Source organism: Nannobrachium achirus (genome assembly GCF_963921795.1).
Source record: "Nannobrachium achirus genome assembly, chromosome: 10".
In the NCBI taxonomy this organism is placed as follows: Eukaryota; Metazoa; Chordata; class Actinopteri; order Myctophiformes; family Myctophidae; genus Nannobrachium; species Nannobrachium achirus.
Window position 1 is genome coordinate 35088091 of NC_137819.1, and position 25609 is coordinate 35113699.

The 25609-nt window shown below is 41.3% G+C and overlaps 1 protein-coding gene across 4 annotated transcripts; it reads left to right on the forward strand.

Moving 5' to 3' along the window:
- The first annotated feature begins 1643 nt into the window (after positions 1 to 1643).
- On the forward strand, positions 1644 to 25609 carry ago3b (argonaute RISC catalytic component 3b). 4 transcript variants are annotated; one of them, XM_080734348.1, is made up of 20 exons: positions 1644 to 1800; positions 1961 to 2234; positions 5255 to 5432; positions 6322 to 6442; positions 7057 to 7268; positions 10639 to 10775; positions 11459 to 11593; positions 11980 to 12067; positions 12475 to 12622; positions 13464 to 13583; positions 14406 to 14549; positions 15425 to 15591; positions 15943 to 16127; positions 16663 to 16822; positions 17263 to 17353; positions 17810 to 18004; positions 18578 to 18712; positions 18989 to 19090; positions 19424 to 19623; positions 20255 to 25609. In XM_080734348.1, exons 2-20 carry the CDS (start codon positions 2216 to 2218, stop codon positions 20361 to 20363), a joined length of 2646 nt encoding a protein of 881 aa, XP_080590474.1. In that variant the 5' UTR covers positions 1644 to 1800; positions 1961 to 2215; the 3' UTR covers positions 20364 to 25609. The 4 variants fall into 4 exon arrangements, with proteins under 4 accessions (XP_080590474.1, XP_080590476.1, XP_080590477.1 ...); XM_080734350.1 differs by having other exon boundaries at positions 15434 to 15591; XM_080734351.1 differs by having other exon boundaries at positions 15458 to 15591.

The window sequence follows — 25609 nt, forward strand, 5'->3', positions numbered from 1 at the left end:
CCCCCCTTTCTAGAAATCAGCAAGATCATAAATTGTGATATGTGATAATAATAATTATATATATATATATATATATATATATATATATATATATATATATATATATATATATATATATAAATACATATATATATTGTGTAGACCTATAGAAAATTATAAATACGTCTTTACAAAAAAGAGTAGGCCTACGAAGTCAGACATCATAGACTTCACAGATTAAACAAATTAAATATGAATATATAAATGAAGACAGTGGTTGTCAGCTCCCAGTGACCAACAGTAGTAGACTCTAGTCTAGACTGTGGTTGTACTGATCAGCTCCCAGTGACCAATGGTAGAAGACTGGTTGTACTGGTCAGATCCCAGTAACAGTAGTAGACTGTGGTTGTACTATATTTCACCGCATTTTAGAAAATACTTTTTGTTATACAGTATGTGACAAATCCATGGTTGATTGATTGAAGACAGTGGTTGTAGTCTAATGGTCAGCTCCCAGTGACCAACAGTAGTAGACTGATTGTAGGTCAGCTATACAACAGTAGTAGACTGTGGTTGTAAAGGTCAGACCCCAGTACAACAGCCTAGAAGAGGGTGGTTGTAGTTGGTCAGCTTCCAGTGACCAGCAGTATACAGGTCAGCTCCCAGTACATCAGTAGGCTAGAATACAGCTGCAGTGACCAACAGTAGTATAGACTGTGGTTGTACTGGTCAGCTTCCAGTAGAAGACTGGTTGTACTGGTCAGCTTCCAGTAGAAGACTGGTTGTACTGGTCAGCTCCCAGTAGGCAACAGTAGACTGTGGTACTGGTCAGCTCCCAGTGGTTAACATTAGTAGACTGTGGTTGTAACTGGTCAGCTCCCACCCAGTGGTTTAGTCGATGTGGCACATGTACTGGTCATCTGGTTAACATTAGTAGACTGGTTGTACTGTCACGTCTGTCAGCTCCCAGTGAATAACATTAGTAGACTGTGGTTGTACTGGTCAGCTCCCAGTGGTCAACAGTAGTAAACTGTGGTTATAGGCTACAGGTCAGCTTCCAGTGGCAGTAGCAGGCTGTGGTCATTTCTGGTATGAATTGTTTTAGGACTTGAAGAAAGAAATGTTATTTGCACGTTTTTGTAATGCTGTAACAGACACATTGTCCACATACCGGTATGAGGACATAGATTTTTGAATGAACTAGGCATAGCCATAAATCATAACTCTTGTAGAGTACTTTTATTTTGGGACGTTTTAACGTCCCAAAATAAAATCACTCTACAAGAGTTATGATTTATGGCTAAACTAGGCACTTATCTTAGAAAGCTGAAATTTAGTTTTTAGAGTAAGGGGGACCTTCTGATCCCAAATTGCAAAGAATATTTATAAAAAGATGAACTGACTGTCCCCATATGAGGACATAGTTTTGTTGTTGTTGCAAAAACTACTTCCTGTGCAATGCAAAGACAATTTTTGTAGTTGTTATTATGTCCTACTAATTCCAAATTGCTAGGAGAAAGCTCGGGTCCCAGGGGGGTAACACGAAAGATTTTCTTAAAATAAAATAAATACATATATAAATAAACTGACACGAGTGATGGGAAGTGACGTTGTTTGGTGCGCTTGGTATTTCCTGACGGATTTCCCTCGGCGGAGGAGGGAGACTGGAGGGCGGACAGTAGTGCAGCTTTCACACCGGTACGTTTATCTCCGACACACCGCGAGGAGGACGCCCCGAAGGATCGAAGCCCCTCTTTACCGAGAAAACAAGTAGTTGTCCCGGTGTGGAGAGGACGGATCCACTGGACCCAGGAGCAGCAGGTACACATCCATGTTGGTCTGGATGTTTTGTAGGTCGCTAGTTGTCGGCTAAGCTAACACCGTCTGCTAACCACTAATAAAATGCACCAAAAACTCTTGTCTTCTCAGTTGTCAATGTGTCCCGAACAAATTGCACATTATGCCATCGTCTGTCTTTCAGCAGAAACGGACGATCGAGCTTCGGCGAACAGAAGAGGGGTGTGATCTGTGTTCCAACTTTCTGCTGTCAGTTGCGGGGGCAAAGGGAAAAGAAGGACCTCCGGGATAAGTGGAGGACCCCCCAAGCGGCCCGCCGGGTCCTCAACAAGCGGGGGAGTTGAGGTTGACTAAGTTGACAGGTGGCAAAGAAAAGTCAAACTCGTCCAGAGATCTGATCTTCACTGAGAGCCGGGGTGTCCCGACACAGACCTCATGAATGGAAATCGGAACATCAGGTGAGAGAATGAAGAACCTCAGTCGGTTCTGTTGTTTTGCCCCTCAGAGTGTGTGTACCAAATGGGAGTGCACTTGCTTAACCCCCAGTCGTTAACAAATGTACAAGACCCTGTTGAAAGCTGAGGATTGAGTGTACCCTGAAGTGTGATACAGTGTAGTATCGGTGTAATGCTCACACAAGTCTATAATATGGTGTGAAAGAGGGAGAAGACCTCTGATATATTTATATATCCAGTAACGTTACAGCCCAAACATCTTTAATTACTCTACTCCCCTCCCCTGTGTCCACTGTCCAGTAAGTCAATATGGGGGTTCATATTGACTGATCCTCTCTGTGGTTTTTGCCGGTCACTTGTGCGCCCTGTGTGTCTGAGTGTGCTCCAGTTTCCAACCGGTCTCACTCGCCAACGGTCATTAGTTGGCGGCTGTCAGAAGCAGGTGTCGATCCTGTCAGGTGTGGTGCCTGAAAAGGCTCTGCTGTGCTGAAGTCCAGCTTCGTGTGGTTGTGGACAGTCAGTCAGGCTTTACATTTTGTGTGCGTGTGCGTGTGTTGCTGCATTTGGAAGGGATGCCTTTCATAGCATACCAGCTGCTGTCATGGTTACACTACTAACTAATGAAGTGTTTTCAGTTCATGTGGTTTCCGTGTGTAAAAAAAAAAAATCAATTTAGCATGTTGGATCGTTTAGTCAATTTACTTGAACCCAAAGGCAACTAAGCTTAACATGTGAGGCGTCATAGATGTGTGGCAGCTAACAGAGTTGACTGTTTCAGCCATATGCAGACAACAAACATGGATACGCTTCTATTGTTTGTGTGCTTTTTACATTATTAGCCATTCTATGATTGGATGGCACAACCTCTTTTCCCGCTAAAACGGAGACTAAAATTGACTTGTTGGTGCTCTATTCTACAAGAGCACTTGGGTGTAATTTTAAGGTGTGTGTGGGTGTCAGACATTATGACAGGCAGTGCAAGATTATGGACATCCAATCTTCCACTTATGCCCACTCTATTCCGCTCAGATGTTTCTTTGTAGAAGTATTGCTGTTTTGTTGCATGTTCGCATACTAGTTTGTCTTTTTGTCTTTTTTTGTCTTCTGCATTTTAGATTATTTTCTCAGGCATCCAAAGCTAAGCAAAGCAAATCTGGATGCACCTGTTTTCCCCCTTCTTGTCAGCATGCCTTTAGTTGCCATGGTGAATCAGCAGCCACATGGGAACCATTGGCACGGCAACGACACTTTGGGAGCAAAAGTGCCACGAGGGGGACGCAGCAGCCAAAAGTACAATGTCACTGAGTAGTAACTCCTGCTTCTTGCAGTATAGGGTCAGCCCTTGATACCGTTCCCACTGCCATAAGCTCAGTAGGAGTGTATGCATCACACAAGAGTGACAATCTACTTTATGTCACCATGTGTCATGTACTGGAACTACTGTATTGTGTGGTGGATATTCTGACTAACTGTGGGAAGCCTGTGGTTGAGTGATGTCACTGTTTGTCAGAGACGTTTACAGTTTAGGCGTTTATGGAAATTGGTAGAAAATTGGTGGTGTGGTGCGAGTCTGCGACACACACCCACTTCTCCTTGTGTCTCACAATGGATGTGCTGGCCTGGTAAGGAATAATCTAGACCTGACGCCAAAATGTGATTGCACATTAATGTGGAAAAAAGCGTTTGTCTCTTTCTTCCAGTTTCGTCACTTTTCTTTTCTTCAATCAAATGTGAAACAAAGTTAAATAGCTTTGACTGTAGCTGCCCCCACTCTCCTCCTTTGAACTTTCTTTCTTATCAGCCACTTCCTTCCTCCCCAAACTGCTTTTGTTTTCCTCTAAAAATTCTGGCCTGGTTTGAAATGTGGAACTTAACCCATCGACTGCCAGGTATTAATGAATGAATTCATCCACCTCTCCCACGGAACGCACCATGTGACCAGGATGTAAACAAAAGATACCTGGAGGGGCGGACGGTCGTCTTTTCTTTCACCCAGAAAAGAAAAATAGTATCCCCTATCATCTGTTCTTTAGTTATGGTCCGTTGAATAGCTTTTTCTTTAAAGATTTGTTTTTGGGCTTTTATGCCTTTATTGATGATAGTACAGTAGACTGACAGGAAATGGGGAGAGAGATGGGGAGTGACATGCTGAAAATGTCATCTAGATCGGGAATCGAACCGGCGACGCCATCAGGCATCATGGCCTAGTATGTGGTATGCGCCTGGACCAGTAGTCCAGCGGGCGCCCCTCTAGCATAATCACTGAAAAGTGAACACCAAATTGACATTCATCAATGTTGCATTGAGCGTTGGATTTGACGTAGATCATCAGAGGCGGCCATTGTGTTAAGACATGCACCCTCCGCTGTGTGAATGATCACAGACTGGTCACTGGAGTAAGGATGCTCATCAAGTTGGATTACTGACCCTCAAAAGGTGAGGTGTGTATTCCCGAATTTCATCGTTCTAACTTGCATCGTGCGTGGCCCCTGAGTAGGCCAGTGCTCGTCTAGTTATTTGTTACATTGCACACACTGCCACTTATATTGGCCTATGCGGCAGACACAAAGCTCAGCCAATCATTAAAGCTGAATGGTTGGGTTGGCCAATAAGGGAAGCGCCTCGCAGCGTGAGGCGTTGTGAGGTTGTGAGCTTGTAGATCAGCTATTTTCGGCAAAGAGCTTTGGTTGTGAGCTTGTAGATCAGCTATTTTCGGCAAAGAGCTTTGGTGTAGAGGGGAAAAAAGAGCAGATTAAGTACAGCGTGAAAGGTCAAGTTTATTAAGTATCGACTGTTCAGTGGGTTAAATACCTGAAAACACAAATTGACATGAATCCAAAATACACTGATGATTGCGCTGTCAAATGATGAAACCATATGGAATCAATGAAAAGGTTGTGGGGGTCCCTGCTTCATCTCTCTCTCAACTAAGGGGTCCTTGGCCTGAAAACGTTGAAGACCCCTGATATATACATTTGTTTTTAATGTATTAATTTATTTTCTTTAACCCATGTTTCATACAGGAGCCGATGGGGCCCCAGCCCTCTTCTCATTCGCGTTGCCACGGAGACCTGGCTATGGAACTGTGGGGAAGCCCATCAAGCTGCTGGCCAACTGCTTCCAGGTGGACATCCCAAAGATTGACGTCTACCTGTATGAGGTGGACATCAAGCCTGAGAAATGTCCGCGCCGTGTCAACAGGTACCAGTGCAGAGCAGACTCTCTGTGATTCTCAACCTGTGGTCGGGGGGTCCCCAAATTATTTTGGAGGGTCCCCAGATGATTAATTTAATGTGCTACATTGTTTTCTCACTCAACACTAAACAAAACAACATATAGTATAGAGGGTATCTGCATATTTGTAAAGTGACAATGTAAGGACTTTTTAATATCTCTAAAATGACAAATTGGCCAAATTGTCAAATATTAGAGGCAGAAATTGTGAAAATAGCCGATCTACATGCTCACAACACCAAGCATTTTATACAAAATGTAATGCCTCAACTAAGTGCTCGTAGAATGGGGGGTCCCCAGTTCAAATAATTATGATTATTTTGGGGGTCGCGGCCTGAAAAGGTTGAGAACCATTGCACTAGACAGGCTGAGGGTGTTGGTTATAGTCATCTGAGCTGAGTGGTTCCAAATCCTGGCCTAATACCTTTTCTCTGTCCAAACAGCGGGTTATTGTATTCATTTTCATATTTTAGAGGGAGGTAATATGAAATAAGAGCAAAATGGCCATTGTACGTATGTGAATAAGGTACATTTTTATTTTACCAATAGCTTTAACCCAAACCACTGACCAAATCTACCACAAAATACATAATATTATTGTTTGTTATTTACATACGCATGCGTGGTCAAATCTTATGATCTTTCATAATATGTTTTCAGGAGAACTACTACTCTTAATCCATGACTTGGGAAATCAACCTCTAGCTATCTAACGTTTCTCTTACACTCTTACAACGCTAGCTAGCAACAAGTCAGGTGTCTCCACGTGCTTCTTATTTCGTATGAATCCAGCCTTTATGGTGTTTTGATTTAGAAACATCAACTTTTCCTCTTTTCTTTTCCTTGTCCTCACTAGGGAGGTGGTGGATTCCATGGTGCAGCACTTCAAGGTGACCATCTTTGGGGACCGTAGACCAGTCTATGATGGCAAGAGGAGCCTTTATACTGCTAATCCGCTGCCTGTTGCTAGTGCCGGGGTAAGGATATCAGTTTAATACTAAAGGCATCATGACTAGGGATGGGACCGTAATCGTTATCGTTTATCGTGATAAAAATAACTCACAATAATCGTATCGTGGAGATTTGAATTTATTGTGGAATTATCCCCTGTCATGCACTGGGATCAATTCACCTTTTATTTGCCAAACTGCATATCCTATACCATTTAAACCCTCTATAATTGGTCAAACATACCTGGAAATAACGTACTTGATACAGTCTTTTACCAGTCTATACCAAATCTCTTTGCCAAACAATAGCTGATCGCGAGCTTGTAGATCTGCTATTTTTTGGCAAATGGATGTTGGGGGTATTTTGATTATCACGATGATATCGTAAACCGCAATTTCTTTGGTCACAATAATCGTGACATGACATTTTCATATCGTCCCATCCCTAAGCATGACAAGAATCGAGCACTGCGCTCAACAGCAAACAAAGCAGTGGTTACACATGAAGCATTATTTAGGAAGGAAGATACGCATGCACACACACACACACACACACACACACACACACACACACACACACACACACACACACACACACACACACACACACTAACCTCCATAAAACTCCATAAAACCTCCAGGTGGATCTGGATGTCACCCTGCCTGGCGAGGGGGGCAAGGACAGGCCCTTCAAAGTCTCCATCAAGTTTGTGTCACTGGTCAGCTGGCACATGCTGCACGAGGTCCTGACGGGCCGAACGGGAATCCCTGAGTCCGTAGACCTGGAGAAGCCCCTCAGCACCAACCCTGTTCACGCTGTGGACGTCGTCCTCCGACACCTGCCCTCCATGAAGTGAGTTGTTTCCTCTTCATAAACTCTCGTACTCTACTACAGCACTGGTTCCCATTTGTGGGTCGTGGACACATTTATATGGGTTCCTTTAATTTTTGATTTCCTACTTTTATTGTTTCAAAAGATTTTCATGAATGGAAAAAATGCAATGAAGTAATTTCATTAATGAATGAAAGAAAAATCTAACAAATGTCTAAGGTCTAATAAGTATTAACAATAGACTATCTACAAGCTCATAACACGGCACGAAATTACGTGTTTTGAGCTTGTAGATCTGCTGTTTTCACTAGTTTGGTCCCGGGCAAACGTCTAATTTCTTTTTTGGGTCCCTTTGAGTTCTCAAACCTTTTCATTTCAAGTGTGTTGTGCCAGGGACCCCAGAAGCAAATATTTTTGTTAAAAAATGTTGCTTTAAAAACAAAATAACTCAAAGATTTTCACTAATGTTCAAGATTTTTGAAACATAGCAGATGTACCAGCTCATATCGTGGCATATCTGCTATTTTTGAATAACTAAAGTATAAGAGGTTAAAGTGGTTACAATGATCACAATGCTGCTATGTAAACAATTTAGCTGGGCAGCCCCTGGAACCTCCCCAATGACCACTGGGGTTCCGTGGACCCCACTTTGAGAAGGGACCTTTTTCTTTGACCTCTAAGGACCTTCCAGGGAGGGTGTGTTTTTGTGCGTCTTGCCGCATCACCCTTTCTTGTTTATTTTTATTCTTTTTTGCTAGTTGTTTTTATCGCTCTGACCTTTGGACACTGCACTATTAGGTTGTGTTAGTAATTTTCTTTTAGTATTTCTGCTTGTGTTTGACTTGATGTAGAGATACTTGTTGCACTAACTAGCATTGACTGTATGGTCACTTTGATTTGGGCACTGTATTATTTTTTGATAGTCGTGCTTTAAGACACTTTATGTATATATATTATTCGTTCCCTTTCCTGTTGTACCTTGCTCTCACTGTACTTACTGTACTCTGTACTCTGTTCTTGTTTTTTCTTTTTATCTTTTTCATACTTCTCTGTAACTTTGTAAATAACCTTATACTGCTGTGCTGCCTCTGGGCAACACATTTTCCCCCTTGGGATAATAAAGGTATCTATCTATCTATCTATCTATCCCCCACTCATAACTACTTTAAAGGTGCTTACATACATACCGGGAGCATTTATTTTGTGTGATTACATTCATTTCTATTAATTTAACTCATTGCATGCCAGGCCCGATAGTCCCGAGATTATTTCAATGTCTTTCCCTGCCAGGCCCGATAGTCCTGAGAATTTCCGCCATTTTGAAAAAAAAAAAAAAAAAAAATCAAAAAATTTTTTTTTTCAAATTTTTTTTCTGACCCCAAAAAATGTAGTAGGCATGATAGAAATCGCGAAATTGCATGTTTAACCCCCATAGCAACTCCATCTATCAAACATGGCAGCCATCTTTGTTTACATTTTAGGAAAACATAATGGCTTCTATCTCATGAATGCCTGAACGGATTTCCATTCGGATTTTTTTGTTTGAAAGCTGTGAGCAATGTGGACACACGTGGTGCATTATCTAGGCATGGGTGTGCATGATCCGTGCACTATGAATTACATGGAAGTCTATGGAGACCAGAGGCACCGTAGAGTACGAAGGTATGTTAAAATGGCGGGGAATGTGTTAAACCGTTATGTTATGAGTACATCCACACAGAAAGCGATTATTTTTAGTTCATGTGAGCTTGTGCATAATTGCCTGTCTTTCCTGTTTTCACCAATATGTTTAATGCAAAGAATTGGTAACTTTGTAATGTTAACAGGAAAAAAGAAAGTAGTAACTTTGCTGGCTGGTTGACTTTATCTTGCATACAACCAGATGGTAGCTGCATATCTTTTATCCCCTTATCTTTCTCAATCTCTAATAGTTGACTGGACTGGAGAAGATTTACGATCAATGTTGTACTGAATTAAACATGAGCACGGTAACTCTTGCTGATTAGCTGTCTGGCTGTGAAACGTGAACCAAGGATAGGATGGTAGAAGATGTCTGTCTTGCTCCGTTATTTTATTATTCAGCATTTACGTACCAGACTGTACTCGCCCATAACATTACAGAAGCCATTTGGTGGATGGATGCTTTTAAGTGGGGAACCAAATGCCTAACTGTGTGCGGTTGGCTGGGATTGTCCCCATTTGAAGCGGGATAGATAGATAGATAGATACCTTTATTATCCCAAGGGGGAAATTCAGTTGTCCAGAAGTATCACAGCAGTATACAGTTATTTACAAAGTTACGGAGACGTAAGAAAAGATAGATAAGAGGGAAAAAAACAAAAACAAAGACAAGAGCAGTACAGTACCAATAAAGAGAAGGTGCATCAATAGAGGGGGCGAATAATATATAAGTATATATACATAAAGTGTCTTGCAAAAGAGACCATAGCAGTCAATGCTAGTTAGTGCAAACAAGTATCTCACTGTCATTGTTAAACAAAGCAAAAATACTCAGAAACTACCAACACTAACAACCTAATAGTGCAGTGTCAAAAATCAGTGCGAAAAAAGAAGAAACTAGGAAGCGTGTCACCACAAGGCGCACATGAGCACTCTTCCTGGAAGGTCCTTAGATGTCTTGAGTCCCATCAAATATCTGTAAAACTCTGCCTGGACTGCTGGCCTGGCAGCACATAGGCTCAAAGTAACCTGACAGAGCATCGCGGGTTTGAATCCTGTCCGCGGCGATCTTTACTGCATGTCTCTCCCCATCACTCTCTCTCCTGTTTCCTGTCAATCTATGCTGTACGCTATAAATAAAGGCATAAAAGCCCCCCAAAATATCTTAAACATATATATATATCTGTGAAACTCCAAGTTCTCGTTTTCAACATTCACTACCAAATTGTGCCATTTTCCACCACAGTTAAAATAATGATCGCATAGATGTTTATCATGCTGTGTTTTGTTGAAAGGTGCAGTCTCTCTCTAGTGTGCTAAGCAATTAAATTAGTATCCCCATGAAAACATCAGGTAAAAAAAATGGCATTGTGAGCTCGTAGATCTGCCATTTTCACTACTACTATGAAATGGGGCTTAAGTGGTTAATGGTGGCAGTGCCAGCCAGGGATATTGGAACACCCTGTCACAGTGTTATCTCTGTGCTCTACCCACTGAACCACACCTGGGAGATCACATCAGGTATTAAATGTTGTGATAAGGCTAAATGTACATGACCCAGCCACCATCTGTTCCTAACCATTGAGCTACATGGGAATTGAACTCCTAACCCTGGCAGTGTCGACGACACTACACCAGATCACAGCAGGTGTTGGGGGGGCTAAATGTGTCATACATAATGTAACCCAGACCACCGTCTCTTCCCTCCCAGGTACACCCCAGTGGGACGCTCTTTCTTCTCATCCCCAGAGGGCTATGACCACCCGCTGGGCGGGGGAAGGGAGGTCTGGTTTGGATTCCATCAGTCAGTACGGCCCGCCATGTGGAAGATGATGCTCAACATCGATGGTTAGCGTGAAAAAACGATAAAACTTGATGCATCCTTCTATTCTGGTTACCAGACTATTTGTCCTACTATTCCATCCATCCATGCATCCTTCCTTCCTAGATAAACGTTATTTGCAGCGCTACTCCTCCCACAGTTTTGGTGTCACCCACTTGGGTCACATGTCAAATTGACCGGCTTCATCTGGAATCAATTCCTTGCATTTTGCTAAGAGATATGTTGCATAGTTTAATTTATATACATTTATTTGTGAATACATTTTCTCCATTGATTTTTTTCCCAATAATATTTTTATTGATTTTCACATTTTATGACAAAGACAAGACAAACAGACAGACAGCTCAGACATGTTGCAAACGCAAATGACACATTTCAATGTACATTTCTCCATTGACTTTAATTAAAAAAATTACTTTTCCCAATTATGGAGATGACTGATGTCTGACATCATAGACCGCATGAGACTGACACAGTATGTTCATATATGGGCATTCCAAGATATGAGCTTAATATGGATGACATCAAGGATCTCCATATATGGGCATAAAAGGGACAAGGGCGGAATGGTTTGCGCCGCTCAAATAGGGACTAGGACTGACAAATACAGAAATACACTTGCAATTTCCAATGGCATGTTTTTAGTTTTAATGGGACAATGTAACATTTGGGCCTCTCTTGTGTTCAGTTTCAGCCACAGCTTTTTACAAAGCCCAGCCAGTCATTCAGTTCATGTGTGAGGTCCTTGATATTCACAACATTGATGAACAGCCCCGCCCCCTCACAGACTCTCACAGGGTCAAGTTCACCAAAGAGATCAAAGGTATGCAACAATCTCTGTCTGTGAGAGACAGGAATGTCAACAACAGGCTCTCTGTGTCACTGTTTTCACATTGTGTTTAAGTTTTACTCAAGGCAGTACAATTGTAAAAAAAAAAAACTATTGTAGTTTCAATGTCATTTTTCTTCAAGTTAGGTTTTGCAAAACTAAAGACATATTCATTTGTTATAATATTAAGAAATTAAAACAAATATGTAGCTTAACAAAAGGCAATGTAATGCCTCTGAACTTTGACTTTCATTTGCATTAATGCACATACTAGGTATAGCCTTAATGCAATAATAACATTAGGTCTGCGTTATAGGGTAATGGATGAATATTTTAATCTTGTCACACTGTCATAACTGCTCTCACTGGTGCCTCCTCAGGTCTGAAGGTGGAGGTGACCCACTGTGGAACCATGCGTAGGAAATACAGGGTGTGCAATGTGACACGACGCCCTGCCAGTCACCAAACGTATGTGTCTCTACTCTATACGTTGTTTGTTGTTGGCAGTGTTGGGCAAGTTTTAAAAAGTAACTAGTTATAGTTACTAGTTACTTGCTCTCAAAAGTAACTAGTTACTTTACTAGTTACTAAATTATAAAAGTTACTAGTCACTCTATTATAATAATAATAATACATACACACACACACACACACACACACACACACACACACACACGCACACGCGCATACATTGTTTTAGAGTTGTCCTGTGGCACAGTGAGAGAAAAGACCATTGTAGCAATTGTCATTATGAAATGTATTCATTAACAAAACGTTTATCTGCACTGTGGCCCTGCTTTCACTGGTAATTTTGCTTATTAGTTCTCTCAAGGCAACAGACTCAACAGTTGTTCTAATTTCTTTGAACCATCCAGATTTCCGTTGCAACTTGAGAATGGTCAGACAGTGGAGCGTACAGTAGCCCAGTACTTCAGGGAGAAATACAATCTCCAGCTGAAGTACCCCCACCTCCCGTGTCTACAGGTGGGCCAGGAGCAGAAACACACATACCTGCCCCTGGAGGTAAGAGCTTTAGAACAGCAACATCTACAATAGGAACATTTCATGTCACGCTTATTGTACACAATAATCGTGACATGAAACAATCTTCAAGCTTACAACGCGCCGCAACGCGTTGGGAACTTGTAGATCTGCTATTTTTTTTGGCAAAGAGATTTGGTAGAGAGTGAAAAAAGACTGTATCAACTATTAAGTATGTTATTTCCAGGTCCGTTTTACCAATTATAGAGAGAGTTTAAGTGGTACATGATATGCAGCTTGGCAAATAAAAGGTGAATTGACCACAGTGCATGACAAAGGATAATTTCACAATGAATTTAAATCTCCCCGATACGATTATTGTTATTATATATATTATATTATCTACATCTGTCATCAACATTTGTTGACATGTATTTTTGTTTTATTAATTTTGTTATGCTATGTTGATGAATTGAATACATAAGACCACAATGGAAACAAGTCCCCACAGACCTTTTTGATGTATTGACTGTTTTGACAGTCAATGAATGAACAGTGTTATGATAGATGATGATCATGTTTCCAAATCTTCTTTTCTAATACTTGGCGTTGTGGTATACCTATCTATAGTTACAAGACTACAGAGATTGTGCACTCAGGTGATTAGTAACATGAATGTAAATGCCACCGTTGTGGATTAAAGGCAACAATTTTGGCTGTTAAAAATGTCAACTTACAGTAGCTCTCTGCCCGGCAAGCACTATGAAAGTAAAACCGACTCCATTCTGTGTTGCTTATCCTGCTTATTTATGAATACAGCAAGTGCATATTGATGACGATTCCTGATCCTCTTATGTAAACCCACGTTCCTCTGATGCTCCAGGTGTGCAACATTGTTGCTGGACAGCGCTGCATTAAGAAGCTAACGGATAACCAGACGTCCACAATGATCAAAGCCACAGCTCGCTCTGCCCCAGACAGACAGGAAGAGATCAGCAGGCTGGTGAGTACTGCACACCACCTGGTGGACTGGAAGAACATCCACATGCAATGCTTTTCCAATCAGATCATCCTCTCTGTTTTAACACTTGGGATGCCATTATGTTGGTAATTATTTGGCTATAGAGTGCCGCCATTCACTTGTGATTTATTTTGAAGAGCCCCAGAAGCCACGATCGTATCCATGTTGTGGAAATTCACAGATCTGTCGGCCGAGTATGTTTATTTTCACACGGAAATGAAAAATCCTAACCGTGATCGTCACGGGCCAGTGTTGCAGTAAAAAAAGAAAGAAAAAAAAAAACATTTCTCTGCGTTCTCTGCGTTTTTAGAAGTAGATTCCGAGATAAGGCCTTTTCTTTGCATCAGCAATGAATACTGTAGGAGCCTATGATGCTGGCGGCCGAGTTGCATCATGGGATATGTGGTGTTTTCGCTCGCCAGCGGCCGCAGCAGTGCCTGTTTACAATGTTTATAATGGGGTCTTGGCGCCGCACCGAGGGTCTTATCACGTTCCTGGATTTTTTTAGCAGCGGAAGTGTTAATGACTAATGTCTCTGCACTTTAGAAGCGTTCATGTTTCTTCAAGATCACATTTAGGCATTTTATTATTCTATAAAATATTTTTATCACATTCAGCCTGGCGTCCCTTTAGGCGAACATTTTGTATGTGTGTTTTGTATGCAAACAAAGCATGAATATGCTTTTTTAATGTATTTTTTATCTTTAATGTTGGGTTTATACTTTTATCTTTTTTTTTTTGTATTTATCTTTGTCTCCCATCCATCCTTTTACTCACCCTGACCTTTGGTCATCTTGCCACTAGGTCCGGAGCGCAAACTATGAGGCTGACCCCTTCGTCCAAGAGTTCCAGTTTCGCGTGCGGGACGAGATGGCTCAGGTTACAGGCCGAGTCCTGCCCGCTCCCAATCTGCAATATGGCGGCAGGGCAAGCTCTGAACATTTCATGGTACCTTCCCCTTTAAATCACGCTTCATATCATATGCATGTGTCTTTTGACGTGCCTCTGTTTATGTTTTGCTATTAGCAGGGTTTCCCTCCAATTATATTATGTATTAAGATGAGTCACAGGAGGCTTATGTGCCTTCTATCTAGGGCTTGAGTTGGAAAGAAAGAAGTATAACATTATTTACATGGCATGTGCCAGTGCTGGCTACTTTTATACACAATAAGTAACCTCCATCATGTTGTTTTGAAGTCTCATTTGAGGTTATTAGCATGGCTTTAAGGGGTAAATGCAGGTCTCTGGAACTTTTTACCAGATCTCTGCCAGAACTGCATTTGCCTGCTGAAGGAAACCCTGAATCTTCTGTATACATTGTTAAAAAAAAACATTTCCTCACTTTTGCTTTGCCTCAGCTCTACACCACATTATGTTTCTTAGTCTCCTTTTCGTTAGTTTGTTAAGAATGTGTTTTTGGTTAATACAACATTCTGTGTTGTTTACATGCATGCTGTCTTGAGTCCTTTGGACATTTTATTCTAATTTAAAAGATCCTTTTGAGTGTTGTTTCATAATCCAGACAACTTGGATGTTTCTCTACTGTTTACTATCTCCTTCACTCCAACTTATTACTTTTCAATTTCAGAGCAACATTATGCTTTATTTATTAGTTGCTTCATCAGCTTGCTAAAACACCAGTTAATACACCAGCTGTTAATCTGAAAAATACTTAATCTTCAGCCCATACCTGCTTTGATTAGCACTGCCCTCTATCTTTTGAACCCAATCAACTGTCCATGTGTCCATGTATGTGCCGTACTGTGCGTACGTATGTACTGTATGTATGTATGTGTATGTATGTGTGTCTGTGTGACCACCAGCCCCAGCAGATCAACCCTGAACTGTCGTTGCAGAACCGCACCGTGGCCACACCCAGTCACGGAGTGTGGGACATGAGAGGAAAGCAGTTCCACACCGGTGTAGAGATCAAGATGTGGGCAATCGCCTGCTTCGCCACACAGAGGCAGTGCCGTGAAGAGATACTCAAGTGAGTTCACTTGAATCACTTGTGCCCTATTTAAAAAATATATATATTTCTACATTTTTCGAATAAAAAATATGCACAATACAGGCTCACAACGTGTCGATGTGATACTTATAAGATTAAGATTATACGATTTTCACCTAGAAATGGTAAATGGTAAATTTATACTGTAAAATGTATCTGTAGCTCTGTTATCGCCTCTAAATAATTCGAAAACGGAGGTTGTTGTGAGGTATTGCACAGTAGGTAGTTGAATCAACAGACTGACCAATTTCCACTCGACTTTAAACACTGGCACTGCTTTGTTTTTGTTGTACCGTGTCTTGTCTTACTCTCACCCATATCTCTCCCAAGGGGCTTCACTGATCAGCTGCGAAAGATCTCTAAGGATGCTGGGATGCCCATCCAGGGCCAGCCGTGTTTCTGTAAATACGCCCAGGGCGCAGACAGCGTAGAGCCCATGTTCAGACACCTGAAGAACACATATGCTGGACTTCAGCTCATCATAGTCATCCTGCCCGGGAAAACCCCTGTCTATGGTAGGGCTGTCACAATTATGACATTTTACATAACGATTAATTGTCACTCAAACAATTGTGGTTAACGATTTAATTGTGTTTTTGTTGTTGACAATTACAATTCTGTTTGGCTTTTAGTCTTTGAAGTTATACATGGCAGATATGACGCATAACCTAAATATACAAAGAAATTACTTGGCAGCAAAACGGCAGTAAGCATGAAACACACAATGAGATTTAAACAATCTCTGAACAGTAAATGTATGCATGAACCTACATCTATCGCCTTTCAATGGATATGTGCAGACTATCAACCAGTGGATATGAGACTCAATATATGAATAATCAGCCAGCCTACAACAGTGGATAATGTACACACTATAAAGTTAACAGTTAATATTAATGTATCAACAATGAAAGACGTTATCCATAAAAGACTGTAGTGACTGAATAATCATGGGCAGTCACTCAGCATGCACTGTACAGCTACTGTAGATGAGTCTCTGTGCGTCTATTGTCCAGACAGTCTGTATGAACTGTGCACTGTGTTCTCCAGCGGAGGTGAAGAGGGTGGGAGACACCCTGTTGGGCATGGCCACCCAGTGTGTCCAGGTGAAGAATGTGGTGAAGACGTCTCCTCAGACACTCTCCAACCTCTGCCTCAAGATCAACGTCAAACTGGGGGGCATCAACAACATCCTGGTGCCACACCAACGGTAACGTTGGAGAGTTTTTGCGTTACGTCGTTGTCGGGTGGAAACCCTGTATGTCCAAAACTGTTAGTTTTGTGTTTATCATTTTAAAAACGATTTAAAACGGAGAAAGTAGCCGATCTACAATCACACCATGCCTTGTAGATCTGCTATTTTCACTTGTTTTGTGCAACAGTCTTGTATGATGAAGCAGGGCTTTTCTTTACAAAAAAAAAAAGAAAAGAAAAAAACACAACAAATTTGAAACTTGGAGGTTTCTGCCCAACAGTGACGTTATATTCTATTAACATGCTCTACCATACAGATTGGTTCAAAACAAAATGACATAGTGTAACTTTAAGTGTTTTTGGCTTTTAGCTTTACAATGTGCTTTAAATTAATTTTACCTTTGACATCAGCCAACATCATAGGCTAATATTTTCTCCTTCCCACCCACCATCCAGTCCCGCTGTGTTCCAGCAGCCAGTCATCTTCCTTGGTGCAGATGTTACTCACCCCCCGGCTGGAGATGGCAAGAAGCCTTCTATTGCAGCGGTGAGACTTCTGTCAACCACATATCGTTGACTCGCTGTCCCTCAGTACACACGACCACCTCAGTCATAGCATCACATTATATCACATAGTATATAAACGTCTTGTTGAATCCGTTTTTAGTAAACCATTGTTCTTTTTGTTAATTTTTGTGTGCAGTGACCCCAAAGGCCCTCCCCCCAATAAGTTGCAGAGCATCATCTATCAGGCATTTTATCTATTTTGATTAAACCGAATAAGTTACTTTGAGAGACAAATATTAATAATACCGGTAATCTTGATTTATATAAAACATTTCTGTCCTTATTCTTTGCCGCCCACAACATTAAGTTTGATCCTACAGTATTTCCCTCTGCTTCAAATCCTGTCATAGATCAACATTGATTATCGTATGCATGCATGCATGCATGTCTGTTCTGTCTAATTTTCTCTCTCTCTCTCCCTGTGTTTGTGTGTCAGGTGGTGGGCAGCATGGACGCCCATCCCAGCAGGTACTGTGCCACAGTGCGGGTCCAGAGGCCCAGACAGGAGGTGATCCAGGACCTGGCCTCCATGGTCAGAGAGCTGCTCATCCAGTTCTACAAGTCCACCCGCTACAAGCCCACCAGAATCATCTTCTACAGGGATGGAGTTTCAGAGGGCCAGTTCAGACATGTACTTAATGCTTTTTATTATTATTTTTTCACTGAGAATCTTTCAAGTTGACTCAAATAGATATCAGGCTAAATACTTTTTTTCTTTTCTTTTTGTTTGCCTTGCTATATGCCATAACCTTAACCCTAACCTACCAAACACTATGCCTAACCCTAATGCACAAGAGATAAACCTAATCTCAAAACCACACCCACCTGTGCGAAACACCTTGGAAATAGGGAATCTCATAAGGAATTAGGAATATTACTAATATTGAACCGTAAATGCACCCTACATATTCTTCTTGGGGGCAGTAGGACTGACTTCTTTTATGTCTTGGGGACAGTCAATTTAAGTAATGTTCTGGTTATTTGGAGATTCAGTCAGTAAAACGAACAAATGTTCTTAATTGTTTGTGTGTAGTGTGTGTACTGCACAATATTTGTTTTCAATGTCACCTGAACACTGTAGAGGTAGTCTCGCATAGCCAGCCTCTCACAGCTCTGCCTACTCTCTGTCTGTGTGTTTTGAGTGATGTTTGGCAGTCTTGTTTATCCGCAATTGTGAGTATACTGTATGTATTTCTCTATGCAGGTGCTGTATTATGAGCTGCTGGCCATCCGGGAGGCTTGTATCATGCTGGAGAAGGAGTATCAGCCCGGGATTACCTACATAGTAGTACAGAAACGCCACCACACACGCCTCTTCTGTGCAGATCGCAATGAGCGGGTGAGTAGTACAGGGAGTTAGTTACCATTTGTAGTCCATAGACTAGAAAATATTAAAGGACAACTTTGTTTTTTTACAACAAGTTCATATTTTAGATTGTAATTAGAGAAAAGAAAAGATGAGTGTTAAAATGTTTTACTTTACTGCTTTCTATTGTTTTAGCGATTATTGTATTTATATTTCAGTGGGTGGGGGCATGTGTACAAGTGGCTAAATATGTCTTTTTAGACACAATAAGCCGGCTATTGCCCCTTTTTAAATGTCTGCTTTTATCAGGTTGGACGAAGTGGAAACATTCCTGCTGGCACCACTGTGGACACCGACATTACCCATCCCTACGAGTTTGACTTTTACCTCTGCAGTCACGCTGGAATACAGGTATGTTTCTGTGCATGTATGCATGCATATCTTCTCACTGATCACCGGCTGGAAGATACAATTCGGGGACAATTCTCTGAGACACACATATGGGTATTTTGAGGCGTGGCCAAATCCACCATTACTTCACCGGGTTAAACAACACAGCTGTCACCATTGGGATTGCATGATCCCTTACTCTCTCACGCTCTGTCCTCTAGTGATGGGTCGTTCATGAGCGTTGCCGTGAACAAAATAGTTACACTACTGTCCTCTCTCTTGTTCTTTCTCTATCCTCTCTCACTGTACTGTCTCTCTTTGTCTTCTCTGTGTCTCTATCTCCTTTGTCCTCAGGGTACGAGCCGGCCGTCTCACTACCATGTCCTGTGGGATGATAACCTGTTCACAGCTGATGAGTTCCAGCTCCTCACCTACCAGCTGTGTCACACTTATGTCCGCTGCACGCGCTCGGTCTCCATCCCTGCGCCCGCCTACTATGCCCACCTGGTGGCCTTCCGTGCCCGCTACCACTTGGTTGACAAAGAGCATGACAGGTGGGGGAAAAAAAGTTTATTTAGCAAGTTAACAACTGAAATGGCAGCACCGTAGAACACAGGGGTGCTCGGCACTCGGTGGTAAAGAGGTACATTTCCGAGCCCCTCACGACGGAGAGTATGGGTTCCAATCCACCTGTGTTCCAGTAAACACTGTGTGCTGTGTTCCAGTAAACACAATTAGCCTTGGATGGAAAGCTGGGCACTGGGGACGGTAATCTCTGTCACTGCATTAGCGACTCCTACAGGTTTGAAAATGGCCGATCTACAAGCTGACAACGCGACACATTGTGAGCTTGTAGATCTGCTACTTGTAACAGAGTATTTCTACATTGCAGTATTGATACTTTTACTTCATTAAAACATTTGAGTACTTTTGCCACCACTGGTCCTCAGCACGAGTTGCTCCCTCCCAGTGAAACTGCTCGCTGTCAGATGAAAAGAAGCAGTTGGCTTCTTAGAAGAAGCCAGTAGAACTAGTACATTGGGAGAAAAAGGAAAAAAGATTGGAGGAAAACAAAATGGCAGCACAATAGAACCTTGATTCTTTTTTGTTTGTTTTTGTTATCCATCTCTCTCTCTTTGCCTCTCTCTCTCTCTCTCTCTCTGTGCCTCTCTCTTTCTGCCACAGTGCGGAGGGCAGCCATGTGTCTGCGCAGAGTAACGGCAGGGACCCCCAGACTCTTGCCAAGGCTGTTCAGATTCACCATGACACACTGAGGACCATGTACTTCGCCTGAATGCTCCTGCTCCTGCCCTCGGACCCCTCCTGAGACGCATCCCAGCCAGCCAGCCAGCCAGTCAGTCACTTTCAGTGTTCTGTTGGTTCAGCACCCAGAAGCTCCTGGTGCTGAGGCAACGTTGGCCAATGAAACGTGAGGATGCCAGGCCTTCCCTAAAGGACGTTCACAAGCCAGAGACGAGGAGGAGGAGAGGTTTAGAAACGTATGCAATATGAAACCAGCCAATTGTCTCCATCTCTCCCCATCTGGTCTGTTTAGAATGGAATTCATCCAGCTCAGTTTTGTTTTGTTGGGTTTGGGGGGGTCCTCAGAAAGTTGGGTATAGAAAGGTAGCAAGAGATAAAAGGTGAATTATTTTTGCAGCATAATGTGGAACCAAACAGACCCATTGAGGCTCTGGCTCCATTGTGTAGGGTGACTTGCTGGTGTACCGTTGTATGACGTTGCATTTGTTTGAGTACAGTATGTGTGTGCTTGTCTGCCCAGTGAAAAGCGAGGTGGCCGCGGTGATGCCTAGGTTGAGAAACTCTCAGAAATCATAGTTGTTTAGCCCTATTTTTCCCTCAAACAATAGGCTGGTTTACTCTCCCTTTAAGCTAATGGTTCATTACAGTTATATCTACCGATACAAACGATGAATGAAATGCAGATGATGTTCGTTTTCTTTTTTTTACACATAGAGCCACATACAGCCATTGTTTTTATGGATTGTGTAACGTTTGATGCCTTAGTGAAAAGGCAAGAAATCATATACTGTAGCAGACTGTTAGAATACTAACCCTCAGCCACGCAACAGACCTTTTTAGAACTCTCACTTAAAGAAGAGTTAGCTTGGTACAGAGTTTTATATCAGAGACTTTCCCTGTGTGTTTTATTCCTCCTGCTATTTATGAGACTTTTTTTTTTATGACATTCATTTTCAGCAATAGAGCACAGTGCACAGTTACCAATAATCTATCATTTATTAAACATTGACGACGGGTTTTATTTTTTCAGTTTCTCCATAAGGAACTGACCAATAGCATTGTCATGAACTCTTTCAGTGCAATAAGGTGTTGATACAGACAGGGCTCGTTTAGTGGTGGATGTTTTGGGCTGGTATTTGCTAGGACGGTTCACATCCTGTTGGGGGTTTGTGTGTGATTGACTTGGGGCAAGTGACAATTAATCGGAATTGCAGAATGTACAGTATTTGACATTCTAATGAGTACGAGTGGTGCTGCGAATTTGGTGTATAGATTTGTAGTGCATTCGCAAAAAGGTGTGTGTGTGTGTGTGTGTGTTATTTTTACACACACAGGGTCTGTGTGTTTCGTTTTGGGCAATGCATACTTTTTGTAAACCTTCAGTACAACGCATTCTGATGATACTTAACCAGTTAAGCCCTGTTTTATACTCCGTCATATATGATGGTGTCACGTGGCCAAAATTACCACAATCTCATGCACATTGTGAGCTTGTAGATTGGCTTTTAGTTTTTAGTTTATTTGGGGGGGATGCCAGGTTGAAAGTGGTTATAGAAACAAACCATTATTATCAGATGTTGTACTGAAAAATAAATATGTGAAATCCCAAATCAAGATATACATTATCCATCCTTTTTAAGAGTGCACTGCAGTGTCTGCTATTGGAAAGATGTTGAGCAAACACAAAGTGCCTGATTTGGTTAGAGAGAACCTATTCTGTAAAGTGAAAGTTTAAGCCTAATTTATGAGTATATGGAGGCTTTAGAAAGATGTCTGTTCTTGGTTTGGGTGCCACCGTTAATGCGTTGAGTCAAACGTTCTCAGAATCACTTTGAAGCATACTGAATAAAGCAGTGTGTCAACATTGATCCACTGACCTCATGTGGTTACAAATGTGAATGACCAGATAGACTAGGATCTGGTAGCACTCGACTGTTTGCACTGTTGAAGTTAATTACTTCAGACTTTTATCAACTAGTTTTGTTGCATTTGTTATCAGAGGGCATTAGGGCTGGGTATTGTTGGCCATGTTGAAGGTATATTTGATCATGCAATAGTCATCGTCTGTGTTACATGTTTACATCATATTCTCTATAAATAAGAACTTTAAAATACAGATAGATGTGTACATTGAAATAGAACTCTGATTGAAGAATCCAACATTTTGAAGTTCATTGATACCTTTTTGATACCTCTTGAAATCGCCAATATCAAAAAGCCAGTGTTGTACTATTGCTTACCCAGCCCTATGGGGCATTGTCTCTCATGGCCTTGCAGTGCATACAGTATACAAAATATATACAAAAAAGAATGTTAGGTTTCGTTAACGTTCCACTTGGACCAAACCAGTGTGCCTGGTGGAGGAATTGCCTAGATTACTCCCTCCTCTAGCAGCCTTGTAGTGTAAGCAGGAGGTGCAGTGTAACAATGGGCTCTATACTAGCCATGTGTTATCAGAACCAAACTAGCTGCTATAACTAAAGGTTAAGGATGTTCGTACAAAGCATTTATTTAATATTGCATCATATATGTAGGTTATATATTCATGCAAAGAAAGACTATGGATTTGACGGTTAACTGCACTTAAACAGAATGCATGCATTTAAGAACACAGATGCTGAGGTGTACATTATGTCTAGGCGAATGGACCTTCTGTGTCACGGAAACATTTAAATGGTGATTAGAATTAAAACGGCAAACTCTCCTTAAGACTATGGGATGTGTGTATACTTTGACGCAGTGTAAGTGATAGGATTTTAAACACAAAAATACCTTTTACTGTTTGTTCCCGTTACGTACGTGCGTGCGTGTGTGTGTGTGTGTCTTTGAGTTTGAGAGACAGAATTTGAAGCTAAACCATTTCTTGATGTCAAGACATTACCAGCATTTAGTTTTGACTTGAAAATAAGCAAATTATGGCTGCAGGCCTTTTTTTATCCAGTTGCCCTTTCGCTAATTCTGGACATTTTTGAAAGTTGTCGCATATAATGACATGCCCAAAATAGGGACACCAGGTTGAAAGTGGTTAACAGTGCGGGCAGGTGTGCACTAGAGTTGGCCATCTACCCCACTCATACGGATAATGTTGAATTATACAGCCTTATGGGAATATTCTCCACTTACAGTATGTTGCCACGGAATTGACCTCCATAGCCTAGGTGGTAGAAAATGAGGCTGAGAATAATGGCCTTGCCTCCTCTTACAGTGCTGGACATCAGATGCCTTTTCCTCACACCGTTCAAAAGCATTTATAAATTCTGAATGGAGATATATTTATATAAAAAAAAGATAACGGAATGCACACCACTTATTTTTGCTAACATAAAATCCTATATGAGATATGGAACCATGATGGCTGTAATGAAATATGACATTAATAATGTAGTACTAGTCACTAATTATTATCCAAACTTGATAATGCAATAGGTTTACTTGTCTTATGTGGAAGCAGAAACTGACATGTTGCTGCATTGACCTTCTGTGTGAGATTGTGCTTTTTTTTTTAGAGAAGGTTATGTTATCATTTAATGAACCGATGAACTTCCACCCCTCCTCTGCTACTTACTGCGTTTTATTCTCTAACCTAAGGACCTGTGAAGACCTCCCTCTTACTATGAATATTAATTGTGCTTTATCATCTCTTGAAAAACTTGTCGGGGAAGAGAATATAAATCTGATTGACCCTATTATGGGGCGTAATATATGTTTGCAATGTCTATATAATACTGTACAGTACACGTCAAACTTTATGCCTGCTTTTTGCTTTGTGGTATTCCTGGGAGGAGGGTTGAAAGTTCATCCTTGGACAGAGTCGTACTTTCTAGACTGTGCCTTTCCTCATGGTGCTGAAAACGTATAAATCAAAGAAGAAATCTTAACATTCAAAACATTTAGGGTGAATCGCCCATGTCTACGTGTGTATGTATGTGTGTACACACATATACACATACACACGACAATACTGTAAGGTGTGTGCGTGTGTGTGTACTGCTTGTACGTGTGTGTTATACCTCTGACATGCCAAGAACACAAAAATATGCAGAACTGATCAGTTGGAGCTGACAGGACCAAAAGGCCTGTGGGGAATGGTTAAAGGAGTAGTTCACCCTCTAATTGACTTTTTTCTATTGATTACTCACGCCGAGGAGACATGAATAATATTTCTTTGTATCCTTCGCATTCATAAGACAAAAAAAATATTATTGTAAATTTACCCCCATTGATTCCAGATGGGGACCCATCTGGAATACATTTATTGCAATGAAATTATTGTCTCAGGAATGCGACTAAAACTAAAAAAAAATTGTCTCCATGGCGTGAGTAATCAATAGAAAAAAAGTCAATTAGAGGGTGAACTACTCCTTTAAGTGGACGGGCACTCAAAGCACAACCCACCAATTAGCATTTAAAAAAATGGGGACAAATTATAAAATGAAGGCCCATAGGTAACGACTAATTAAATATATTTGGAGCATTCTTTTTTTTAGATGTTATTTCCCCCTCTATAAAGCGCTAAGTGTATTTTCTTTTTACCCCCCTGATGTAGACTCGAGAAGCGATGTTTGATGTGTTCGTCTTGAGTGGGCAGCAATAACAAAGTGACAGTATACTGTAAGATTTCTGTGCAGTCAGCTGTTGCATCACATGGGCTTACATTGCTTCTTTGAGTCTATAATATGATCTGACAGCCCTTTTGTCTTTTAGAGTCAACTGTCTAAATAACAGTGGGATGTAGTACATGTGTGCATCCTTCTCATGTTTGAAACCTCCAGCCTTCTCAGAATGTATGCATGCCCCCTCCTCTCCTCCCCAAAGGAAGTTTACAGAGCAAAGTACAGTAGGAGGAAAAACTAGCCCATATTGCTGTGCATGAGCTAAACTCTTTTACCTGCTGCACACCTGGACCTCATTGTGAGTGTGTGGCAATTGGGGGTTATCCTCCATAGTGTTTTCAAAGAAGTTTAAAGAGGCCTTTTGAATTTGAAGTTCATTTGTATGACAGCATTATGACATGATTCAGTAGTCGAGTTGTGTCTCTCCCCCATGAGTGCCCGTGTCCCATGCAAGGGATTCCTCACAAAAATAGATCTTCAAACCCTACACCTCTGTGGTTGGCTGCATATCATATTCAAAAAGTAATGAAAACAATGCTTTGGTTACACAGTATATTAATGTGCTCTTATGTTTTGCCTGATTATGAAATTGTGTCACTTTTATATATAATTGTATGTATGTCAAGATCTTATTTGTCTTAACTCTTATCTGATCCTGGTCCCA